The sequence below is a fragment of the Pelobates fuscus genome, chromosome 3 (genome assembly GCF_036172605.1).
Source record: "Pelobates fuscus isolate aPelFus1 chromosome 3, aPelFus1.pri, whole genome shotgun sequence".
NCBI lineage: Eukaryota > Metazoa > Chordata > Amphibia > Anura > Pelobatidae > Pelobates > Pelobates fuscus.
The window spans coordinates 371,159,212-371,171,818 of NC_086319.1; the positions used below are offsets into that span (position 1 = coordinate 371,159,212).

Here is a 12,607-nt window from a genome sequence, read left to right on the forward strand (position 1 = left end):
GGGACATGCCTGGCGCGTGCCGTTGCTGATGGGGAAAGATTGTGTAAGCGTTCCATTGACGCGGATACGTGCTGTCGGCGTCGTGTACAGTGCCGCCACCCAGGTGCACAGCTGTGGGCCAAATCTGAAGTGATGGAGAGTGGACGCGAGGTACGTCCAATCCACTTGGTCGAACGCCTTTTCGGCATCCGTCGATAGTAGGACGGCCTCGCGTTTCTTGGATTTCACAGTATGTATGATGTTGAGAGCCCGGATCGTGTCATCTCGGGCCTCCCTACCCGGGATAAACCCGACCTGGTCTGGATGGATAAGGTCCGGGAGGGTCGGGGAGATCCTCCGGGCCAGGGCTTTAGCAAAGAGCTTGAGATCCGAGTTCAGGAGCGAAATCGGGCGGTATCTCGAGCAATTAGTCGGGTCTTTACCTTTTTGGGGATTATAGTGATGGTGGCGGCTAATGTGTCTGTTGGGAACTGCCCCCCCCTCCTGATAGAAGTTTGGGCAAGAGGGTGTCGCTGAATGCGCGAAGGTATCAGAACGGCAGCCCGTCAGGGCCGGGTGCCTTGTGTGGTTTCATGCTCTTCAGGGCACCTTTGAGTTCTTCAAGGGTCAGGGGTAGCTCCAGGTCCTCCGATTGTTCCTGGGAGAGTGTTGCGGTTATGTGCTGAGATAGGTAGTCTGTGATTTTCCGTTGGTGTGCCTGAGGGGTCGACCTGTGTTCGGCTTGTGTTTGGTTGTATAGGTCGGTGTAATAAGTCTGAAAGGCATCAAGAATTCCCTCTGGGTGTCTAGTGCTATGGTGGTTTGGTGTGTTTATTTTGTGAATATGTTGTGTCCATCTCTTTGCCTGGAGCATCTTTGCTAGGAGCCGACCACTCTTGTTAGAGTGTTCGTAGAAATACCTGGCCGATTTTGTCAGGGTGTGTAACAGTCCTTGAGAGAGGTGGTCTCTGAGTTCTCTCCGAGCTTCGGTCAGTTGCAGGTAGGTGTTGTCGTCTAGTGTTTGTTTGTGTGCGGTTTCCAAGGTGGCTACCTTGGTGGTGAGATCGGTGAAGTGTCTGCGTCTGTCTCGTTTGCGCTGAGTGCAAATGGCGATGTAGTGGCCCCTCACGACACATTTGTGCTTAACACACGTTAAGCTTCCATTGTCTGTCCTTGGGTTTATAGAGGGGCGAGCTTGTGCAGACTTTAACCGGAGCATGGTCAGAGTGGGTCGTGAGTCCAATATGTGCGTCGTGTAGTAGGGAGAGGTATTCCTGGGGCATGAATATGTAGTCAATACGGCTATAGTGGTGGTGGACATGGGAGAAGTGTGTATAATCTCTGTCATCTGGGTGTGCGGTTCTCCAGCAGTCCACAAGACCCAGGTTGTTTAGTGCCCTGGTGGCCGTTCGCAAGCAGTGTGGCGGGTGTGTGCTAGTTCCGCGAGACGTGTCCAGGAGTGGGTCAAGTGGCATGTTCAGGTCACCTGCCACCAGGAGAAGGCCCTCTCTGAATTTGTTAAGCCAGCTTAGGGTGCGAGAGAGAAAGGTGGGACAGTATATGCATGCAAACGATTGGGACAGTATATGCATGCAAACGTGTATATGTGGTCGGCTATCTTACCCTTGACAAAGAGGTATCTCCATCCTGGGTCTATGTGTGTCTCAGTATGGCTGAAGGGTGTGGAGTGCGCGAACAGTATTGCTACACCTGCTCTCTTAGAATCTGGATGATTGGCGTAGTAAGCCAAAGGGAAGCGTTTGTTTTCCAGTTTAAGAGCGTTTGGGCCCCGGAAGTGCATCTCCTGCAGGAACGCCACGGACACCCTCTCCGCCCAAAGGGAGCGCTTCTCCGGCTGGTTAAGACCCCCAGTGTTATTGGACCAGTATGTAAGCAAGGCCGGGTCGAATCCCGTCCCGGCCCCCGCACGGCGGACGCCCGAAGGGGGGGTCCATCATGGAGTGGGGAGAGGAGGGGTGGGTGGGGGAAGGTCAATGCAACGTTTGAACCTAGACCGGTTGACAACGTTCAGGAGACTGTGGGTCAGGAAAGTCTCGTCGAACTCCAGTCCTATGTACAAGGGAGGTCAGTTGCGTGAGGTGCAGGGAGGGCCCCCTACGAAGTTTGTGTCACAGGAAAGGATGTCGTCAGCACCTGTGTCCCTCGGCACCCGACCCGCCCTGAGGAATGGCTGTCGTGGTCCTTGCGAGTCCGGGGGAGGAAGGGGGGGGGGAAGGAAAAGGGGGCCAGAGTCAGACGGGTGCGTAAGGGCGCCTGTTTGCGCGGTGGGTGTGAGTCCGTCGTGGGTGGGGGGAGGGGCAGGGTGGGGGCGGGGGGGGGGGGGGCCCACAGGACAGACCTGCGGTAGGTGGCAGTCGGAGTTGTCGGCATTTTAAGTACAGGTTAATACAACACATACCAATTTAAACGCTATACTCTTTACGTTAACATTGCAACTTACGACATTGGCAAAACTCAGTCATAATTCAGGCACCCCAAACAATTATATATACAAAAATAACGAGTCCATTGCATGTATCTCCCGGGTGAGCGTATGGTAGGGGGAAATGAGAGAAGTCGACAGTTTAAGTACAAATTAATACTACCTATATCAAGCAATGTGTCACACTACCTACAGTGACCTCGCAACCTGCGCCGGATGCGTAGCAGAAACTAGGGTATTGGGCTCCGCGTGCGTATCACCAGGGTGTTCCATCGGTGTGCGGCAGTGGGGAAAGTCGACATGTGAAGTACAGAGCAATACAATATGAAATATAATAATAAGTAAAGTGTAACACTCCCTACATTAATGTATGAACCTGTGCCGGGAGCAACACCGTGGCACAATTTAGGCGTGCCGGCAACTTATAAAAGACAGAAGAATATAAATAATGACCACATTATATGGGGGTGGTCAGAAAGTCGTCCATGGGACCGGGTTTGAGGTTGGTGTGGGGTGTGGGAGGGTGTCTCGGGGTAGTCGCCCGTTTGGGTTTCCCCATGTGGACCGCGGGATTCGCTCAGGGTCTGGGCTTAAGCGGGTCGGGGCCTGGGAGCAAGTGCAGCGTGCGACTTACTCCATGTGCGGTCGAGCCACGCCCCCCAATGTCAATATTTAACGCCTTAAGGACACACGACATGTGAAAAAGGATCCACACCCACTACATCCACCAATGGACTCAAGGGATTAGCCCTATTTAAGGACACAGGGGAGGGGGGTTATTCTTAGGATATGTTCATTTTGTACTCTGTATTCATACATAGTGATTATTTTATTGCGGTCCCTGAGGAAGTTCGTAACGAACGAAACGCGTAGGACCTTTTTTCTGCATTTATATCCTATGCTGAATTGGTGACTGCTTATATATTCAAATATATTTTTATTTTTATTTTAAATACATTTTCTTCAAATTTCTTAAACCCTGACCTGTGGATGTCTTTTGGTGGAATGAGAATCTGGAGGTGAACAAAAGGATTGCTTGACCCCCCATTATACCTGGGGAGGCACCCTAAGAGCGCTTATACCTACTTCTATCTAGTGAGTGCAACTGATTGCTGTGCACAGTATAACATATTTGTTACAATATTACACTGTGTTTTGTTTTTGTTTTATGTTTTCACTGTAGATTTACACAGCTATTTCCCGAATTGCTTTTGTTGTGGTTTCCTACATCGGAGCTGGAATCTGAGTTTTTAATCCCTTCTGCACAAAGGGGAAGGAGAGGGAGCAGCAGAGGGGGGGACTATAGGAAGCTATAGTGCCAGGAAAACAACTATAGTTTCCCTTTAGTTAAATCTTTTCATAAGTAAATATTATGTTTCTTTATTTTTGTAAACATAATTCTATAATTTTGATTGGCCCCATATCTGGTACAACTGTTTGTAGCACATGCTCATCTTTGGAGTAGCCTCAGGGCATTGAGCGTATGTCAGAGTGCTTCAGAAATACTCTGAGTGGGTTCAGCCGGACAGGCTGTCAGTCATCCATGTACGTCAGGATGACAAAACCACTTTGTTTGTTGGGTTTCCCATTTTACAGCCTAGTCATCCCTACCCCTTCTTGCCCACCCACCAGCCTGTCTAATATCCATATCATCATTATTGGGAGTTATGTTAGTTTGTACTGCTCTTTAACAATATACAAATATGTGGCATCATTTGTGTAGCGCATCCCCCAGGTAACCCGACCAGTTAGTTCCCTTCCTTCAGCCAATCAGGAGCTCTTACATGGTTATGGGACTTAGCTCTGTGCGCTCCCAAGAAGGGACGGCACTCAGTCCTGGAAGCTCTTAGTCCTTAGAAGGACTTTCTCGGCTGCATCCTCTGCAAGCTAGAACTGCAGACACAGGGGTTAAATTTTCCTCCCCTACAGTAACTAGACAAGACACAGTTCTGGAGGGGGGCGGGGCCTGATTGCCATGGAGGGAAGACGTGCCTAACTGAAGCTCCTGACTAAGCTACGAAAAAAGGCTAAAAAGGCACCTCCAAACCTCATGAAACGGTACATACTGACCCTAAGCGACGACCTGGTACTCAGTCCACACGGTGAACCGTGATGCGGACCGTGAACGGACGACAGGCAACAGGCTATACCCGCGGAGGCATGCGGCCGGGAGCGCAATGGCTGGGAGCAGCGGCCGAGTTCCCAGTCCGGAGCGACCCGAGAGCTGAGAGCCACACGCGAGTACCCCGCAACCCCCCCTATGGACCGGTGGGGGTGATCCCGGTCCACTACTGGGAATCCTCCCAGCCATGGTAGGCACAAAGAAACCCGTCGGAGGGCCAAGAGACTCACCAAAGATGGCGGCGACCACGCGGCTTGTCGGCAGCCAGCACGAGCAAGGATATGCGGCCAGGCTGGAGAGTATCTTTCAAGGCTTCTGGCGTAAACTGAAGGAAAAGATGCACCATCCAGCCCAGACCCACTCGGCTACCGAACTGCCACGGAAGCGACTGCTGGACTCACGGCACATGAATACGGGGCCTGCACTAAAGCAAGCTCCAACATGGCGGCAATGCAAACCATTCTATGCCTCAATAAAAACAAAGATTGACAAAAAAAAAAGACACAGTTCTGGAGGTACAAACTCTGACAATCTTTATTCGGAACACACGGCTTTTATGCACAGACCCCTGCAGGGGGTCTCCATTCAAAGTAAACCAAAACATAAGCCCGCCCCAGCGTCGCTGTGTCTGGGAGATAATAAAGTTCCCTCTCAGGTCCAGATGGTAATCCCACCCATTATCCTCTGTGTCTGAGAGATAATCAAGTTCCCTTTCAGGTCCAGAAAAGTCTACAATAGTTCCAAATCCTCCCCTCCCCCCCCCCCCCCCCACACACATTTTTAACGTTACAAAAGGGGTTAATTGATTTATGAAAGGCCAGAGCTTACAACCTGAGTTACTCTTTGAAGCTGGGGACTCCAACAGAGCTATTCGGTAAGGTGTGAGAAGTCACACCTAAATGCCCTGGAAGCCTGGTTTGCCTCTTAGATAGGAAGTCCTTTGACATATTAATGCTAATCAGCTTTCAGGAACAAACAACCCCTTGTGTTTCAATATCATATCCAGAATGGGACAAGCACAATCTTCCAATCCAGCCCAAACATGATTTGCGAAGAAGGGGACCCCACAACCAATAGATTGCCTTTTAGATAGGGAGATCCCCAAGATGAGGATCTGAAACAATGCAGGCAAGCGAGTGGGCATAAGTGGGTATGGTACTCAGTGACGGCGGTCCGTCACACTTAGAGAGAGAAGATAGACTATATGTGTGTCTTTCAGGGCTTGACTGATAGTTGCAAGAGATGTATTGACATTAGGCGGAAGTTTTACTTTCCAGCCTAACTATCTCTAGCTAGCATAATAACAAACTAGCATATTGATCTTAAACCTAAGCATACTAACTTAATCATATATATTGAGGTTTTAAAACTTGTGCACTTATAGATTCACCCCAGTAGAGTGCGCTGCTGGTTTATATAATTCAGTCCAATAGGAATTGATTATTCAAATCCAGACTAGAAACTGGAAATTGGATTTGAATAGAAATTCTGATGAAGATGTCAGTGGGTTGATTTAGTAGTTTTATAATAACCCCTCTGCTATCTATTGTTAAGTCATTGTCCACTAGAGATTTTCACTATTAACCATGTTCGTCGCTGCCTTAGCACTAATTCCATGGTAGAAGTTGCTACAGAATTGCGGTTTCTGACAAGTGATATGCTGTGCCGGCTAATATATTGGAGAGCAATCAATAGGAAAGGACGCAAGGCCACAGATAGCACGAGTTATCAAAGACTGTTACATGTAGAATGTGGCAGGGCTTTATGAGATACATCATGTCATTGTTGACAATACTGAGCTAAGGGCACATCAGTGGCTGTACAACTCCTCATCTGCCACAAGAAAAACTGGCTGTGGAGAAAAAGACTGATGGGGATTCCACGGCCCTATATTAACAGATAAAACATAAAAAAAAAAAAAAGATTAAGATAATAAAATAATTAAAAAATATATATAATAAAATGTCCATAATGACCAGAACGATTCCCCTGCTTTCTCCACATACACATTGGCATGCAGGGTTGAATACTAGGCAAATGCCACATAATCATTCTGTCGCTTGTTCCCATTGCTCTAGTGCAGTCTTCCCCAAATTATGGCCCTCCAGATGTTGCTGAACTACAACTCCCGTGATTCTCAGCCTAGCTATTTCATTCATAGAATCATGGGAGTTGTAGTTCAGCAACATCTGGAGGGCCGGAGTTTGGGGAATTCTCAAATATACCATGGTTCTAGATCTACATATTAAGGTATATTTAGATAAACCATACCACACACATATAGTAACGCAAATATTTTTTCTACATTCCCCTCTCCCAGAATTCTATGCAAAATATGCAAATAACTATTCACACCTTCACCTGTTCATTTTTTCCTTAAATGTATACTAATATAAGGATTATTCTAGAGCGTTTTAATCTTTTGCCGTGTTCTACCCCTCTACCATCACATTCTACCAAACCAATGAGTGCTGACCCATCTATATATAAAACCATATCAGGATAGCACTCTCAGGACTTGTTAAAAAAAACCTTAACTTTAAAAATCAACATTTCAGTTGGATATACTCAAACAGAAATGTCGATTTTTAAAGTTAAGGTAATAAAAAGTTTTTTTGAACAAGTCCTGAGAGTGCTATACTGATATGTTTTTTTTTTTGTATTTTGGCTTGACAAGCACCAGGCAAGCAATTGGATTGGAAGGAGTACGGGCAGAGCGGAGAGACCGAGAAGGGACATACCTATGGATCTGTGAGGAGATATAAGAGGGGCTAGAGTTGTTCAGTGCTTTAGAGGTGTGAGTTAGTACCTTGAATTGACTCCTATAGCATACAGGAAGCCAACGTAAGGACTGGCAGAGGGGTGAGGTGTGAGAGAAACGACTATAGAGGAAAATCAGTCTGGCAGCAGCGTTCATTACGGACTGTAGGGGTGCAGTATGGCTTTTGGGAAGACCGATCAGGAGAGGGTTACAATAATCCATGCGGGAAATTACTAGAGCATGGACAAGCTCCTTGGTAGTATCTGGTGCAGGATTTGGCAACATGCTGGATGTGAGGCTCAAAGGTGAGACCAGAGTCAAGTATGACGACAAGACAGCGCGCTTGCAGGGATGGATGTTAGTACCAGAAACTTGAAGGGAGAGCGAAAGAGGAGGATCAGTATTAGGAGGAGGAAAGACAAGGAGCTCAGTTTTTGAGAGATTGAGTTTCAGAAAGCGGGAGGACATCCAGTCAGAGATGGAAAAAAGGCAAGCAGTGACACGTTGCAGGACGGCAGGGGAGAGGTCCGTTGAGGAGAGATATAGCTGGGTGTCATCAGCGTACAGGTGGTAGTGGAATCCAAAAGAGGCAATAAGTTTGCCAAGAGAGGCAGTATAAAGAGAAAATAGAAGGGGACCAAGGACGGAGCCTTGGGGGACTCCAACCGAGACAGGATGAGGGGAGGAGGTATCATTAGAAAAAGAGACACTGAATGAGCGTTGGGAGAGATAAGAGGAAAACCACGAGAGGACAGAGTCACAGAGACCAAGCGATTGAAGAGTTTGAAGAAGGAGAGCATGATCAACGGTGTCAAAGGCCGCTGAGAGGTCAAAATATATATGTAATGAGCACGTATTGGCCCAGTCTTGTTGCATACTCCAGCACAATAACATGTTTAAAGTGAAGAGCGCACCCATAGAACTTCAAAATAAACAAGTTAACTTCATTTTTTTTAGTTGTGCAACTGCAGACATTCAGCATTTCAGTCCCATTACTAAAATGTCCTTAATAGGCAAAAGTAGTTGTACTGAAACATTGATTACATGCAAATGTACGTCTACTTAACCCCTTAACGCCGTTACGGCATGCTATGCCGTCACGGGTTAAGTGGGCTTTAAAGCCGTTATGATGGCATAGCACGCCGTAACGGCTTCCAGCCCCTGGAGGTAAGATGTACTTACCTCCGCTGCGATCCGCTTCGGGAGGACTGCCTCACAGCCCAGGCAGCCCTCCCACGGCAAATCAGGCCCCCGGGGGCCATGTGATCGCTCTCAAAGAGCGATCACATGGCCCTCTATAGCTGGCTGTGGATCTGCCAGCAGGGGGACTGTTTGAAATATCAGACAGTCCTCCTGCTGGTGGGAAGTATAAAAAAAATATATTAAACATGTTTAAAAATAAATTAAATATATTTTTATATATATATATATATATAATATGTATATATATTATATATATATAATATATATACATATTATATATATATATATATATAACGTCATACAAAGTGTATTTTAATATTAATATAAGTATATATATTAATATTAAAATACACTTAGAATGACGTTACATATATATAATTTGTATATATATTATATATATATAATAGATGTACATATATATATTATATATAAATACGTATAATTAAAATAATAAATTAATAAAATAATAAAATAAATAAAATATTGAAACAATTTAATTTTTAAATTTAATATAAATTATATATGCATATGTAATTTCATTCTAACTGTATTTTGTTATTAATATATATATATATCGGTAACAAAATACACTTAGAATGACATTCTATATATATCTATATATATATAAAATACAAATAACCGCAAATATATATATATATATAGATAAATACATATAATTACATAAAAGATTACATTAGTATACACGTAGAATTTAAATACCTATAAATGCATATATATTAAAATTCTACATGTATATTTAAATAATCTTTTAACGTAATTATGTGATTTGATTTATTAAAATTTGATTGACATGCCTGACAACACAGGGAGAAAGTGCAGAGAATTTAATTCGCAAGCACTATATTTGACCCTGTAACTCTCCAAGACACCATAAAACCTGTACATAGGGGGTACTGTTTTACTCGGGTAAACTGGTAAACTGTTTCAAACTGGTAAATTGTATTACAACGATGATATTTTAAGTAAAAGTGAAGTTTTTTGCATTTTTTACAAGCGAACTGCACTTTTATGGTCTATATTATTGTTGTAATATGTTTTACTGTTTTAAAACACTAATATTTGTGTTTAGTGAAATCTCCCGAGAATAACAGTACCCCCATGTACAGGTTTTATGGTGTTTTGGAATGTTAGAGAGTCACATATAAGGCTTGCATTTCATTTTTTTCTCATTGAAATTTGCCAGATTGGTTATGTTGCCTTTGAGAGCGTATGGTAGCCCAGGAATGAGAATTACCCCCATGATGGCATACCATTTGCAAAAGTAGACAACCCGAGGTATTGCAAGTGGGGTATGTCCAGTCTTTCTTAGTAGCCACTTAGTCACAAACACTGGCCAAATATTAGTTTTTTTGCTTTTTTCACACAAAAACAAATATGAACGCTAACTTTGGCCAGTGTTTGTGACTAAGTGGCTACTAAAAAAGACTAAACATACCCCACTTTCAATACCTTGGCTTGTCTACTTTTTCAAATGGTATGCCATTATGGGGGTAATTTTCATTCCTGGGCTACCACACCGTCTCAAAGGTAACATTACCAATCTGGCAAATTTCAATTTGAAAATGGAACGTTCTATATTTGACCCTGTAACTTTCCAAAACAACATAAAACCTGTTAATGGGTGGTACTGTTGTACTCGTGAGACATCGCTGATTACAAATATGTGCATTTTTTGCAGTAAAACCTAACAGTATTATGACATTCACAGTTAAAATGTCAGACGGAAATGCAAATTTAAAAAAAAATCGTATTTTCTCACATTTTTTTTACTTTTATTCATAATAAATGATGTTCCATATATGAATAGTTAATGATAGATTAAAGCCCTGTTTCTCCTGAACAAAATGATATATAATAAGTGTGGGTGCATATAATTTGAAAGAGGGGAACTACGGGTGAACAGACATATAGCGCAAATTCCAGTTTTTGTTTACGTTTTGTTTTGATCAGAACGTGCACTATTGACTCCGTCCTGAAGGGGTTAAAATAAAGACGCTCTTTTGTTTATTTTGAAGCCCTATATGCGTTCCTTCGTTGGAGTAAGAGTTTTCAATTTCAAGTTATTTTTTCACCCTATATATCAGCACACTATGCTGGCGCGACGCATTATTGGGCTGGTATAGCATTTTTTTTCCAGGGCTGCTTTTAGTTCCCAGTCCGGCCCTGGTGGGAGCTTCCCAGAAAAGCTCTTAAACACAAGGCTGGAAAGATGAAGGGTGCGTCTGGATTCAAGCGACTGCCAGTTTAGTTCTTTTAGCATGTCACAATGGTGGGTCCTGTAATTACATTGTAGCACAAATCGGCAGAACGAGTTATACAATGTATTGAGTTTATTAAGGTGGGTTTGCAGTGCATGTGCATATACTACATCCCCATAATCAATGATTGGCATTATATTATATATTTAGTTAATTAATGCATGTTTAACATGCAGTCTAATAAAGTCAATTTCTCTCTTTCTGTCTCCCCAGAAATATTCATGCTGGATAAGAAAAACCTTTCCCCCCAAGAGCCAAAATACAATAGCATTGAGCCAATATACATTGACATCAGCGAGGTGCGAAAAGATTCAATGGTTTATCTTCCAAACATAGGAAAACTGGCTGTGGAGGAAAAGCATGGTACGTTAAATGCAGTCAAGAAACCAGTAAACCAATTACCGGCTTTAAAGTCAGAGACTCCATCAGCTAGCGGTTTCACAACACTTTCCAGTATCCCAGCAGATCTTCATCATCTGACTGTTAGCCAGGTTTGTGAGTGTTTGGTGTTACTCAACATGAGCCAGTATGTGAAGGCTTTTGAAGGAGCCCAGGTAGATGGCCAACTCCTGTACGATTTGGATCAAGAGATGATGAAGGGCTGCTTGGGAATGAATGGACTGAACATGGCAAAGCTGGTAAAATTTCGGAATGGATGGAGGCCCAATCTGCAGGACTGATTGACCACAGTCCACTCTGCAATAAAGATACTAAAAGTCAAACTCGACACTTTGACTGCAGCGCCCTATGAAACTATGTTTGTGGATGGAGCTAACTGCATAGTCAGTAGAAGAGCCTGGTCCAAACATGGACTGATAAGGAGTACTGTTGATTCTTCTATCTGGATCAGTCTGCACAGACTACATGGAAATATTCTAAATTTTTCTTTCTTTATGATATTCTCATGCGTGCGCAGTCTTTTTTCCATTTTGTTTATGAGTTCTTTTTTTTTTTTTTGCAAAGATGAATATATTAACCAAGACTCATTATTTGATCCATGTGTGCTGAACGTGTGCTGCTCGATTTTTTCCCAACAATGTCCTAGTTTAGGGAACAACTAACTCAAGTAACAAAATATATATATATATATATATATATATATAATTGTTTTACTCTTTTCTTTCTACACTTGTGATCTAATTCTTTTTAATTCATTAGTTCATTTATTACCTCAGCTCTCAGGGAAACATTGACTTCCAGGTTGGATGGAACTAACAGTGGAAACGGAGAAGGGTAAATTCTGTATTATCAATATGGCTGAATGGTGGTAAGCTATGGGTGCTGGAGAGAGAGACAAAAATTGTAGGACATTGCCTATGTAAAACCCTATAGGAAAGCATTACACCATGCTTTCCTATCGGGGAAATACGAATGCGCATTAGGTCTCCCCACCGGCTGATGTCGACGGGGGAGGAACGAAGGCGGAGCCAGCGCAGAGGGACATCTGCGCTGGACTCAGGTAAATGACAACCCCTTCTGCACCACAGGGGAAGGGTGGAGGCGCAACAAGGGGGGCACTAGAGGGACTTATAGTGCCAGGAAAACAACTTTGTTTTCCTGGCACTATAGTTTCCCTTTAACCCCTTAGGGACACATGACATGTGTGACATGTCATGATTCCCTTTTATTCCAGAAGTTAAGGAAGCTTATTCTCAACTACAACTGCATTCACACCACCTAGAACGTCACGACTGGCCACCTCTTTGCGAGATTAATGGAAAAGCCAATATAACATATAGAAAAATAATTACGTAAGGACTATCTATAAAGAATATCTGATTGTTAAACTATTAATTATAATACTCAAAGTGCTGTCACAA

The 12,607-nt window shown here is 43.6% G+C and overlaps 1 protein-coding gene across 1 annotated transcript in view; it reads left to right on the top strand.

Moving 5' to 3' along the window:
* Positions 1–11,852, top strand: part of LOC134601426 (uncharacterized) — a 49,690-nt gene extending 37,838 nt beyond the window's left edge. The window contains exon 5 of the mRNA XM_063445911.1: positions 11,001–11,852. Coding sequence (XP_063301981.1) covers positions 11,001–11,467 — 467 coding nt within the window. The 3' untranslated portion in view covers positions 11,468–11,852. The remainder of the gene's footprint in view (positions 1–11,000) is intronic.
* The last annotated feature ends 755 nt before the right edge of the window (positions 11,853–12,607 follow it).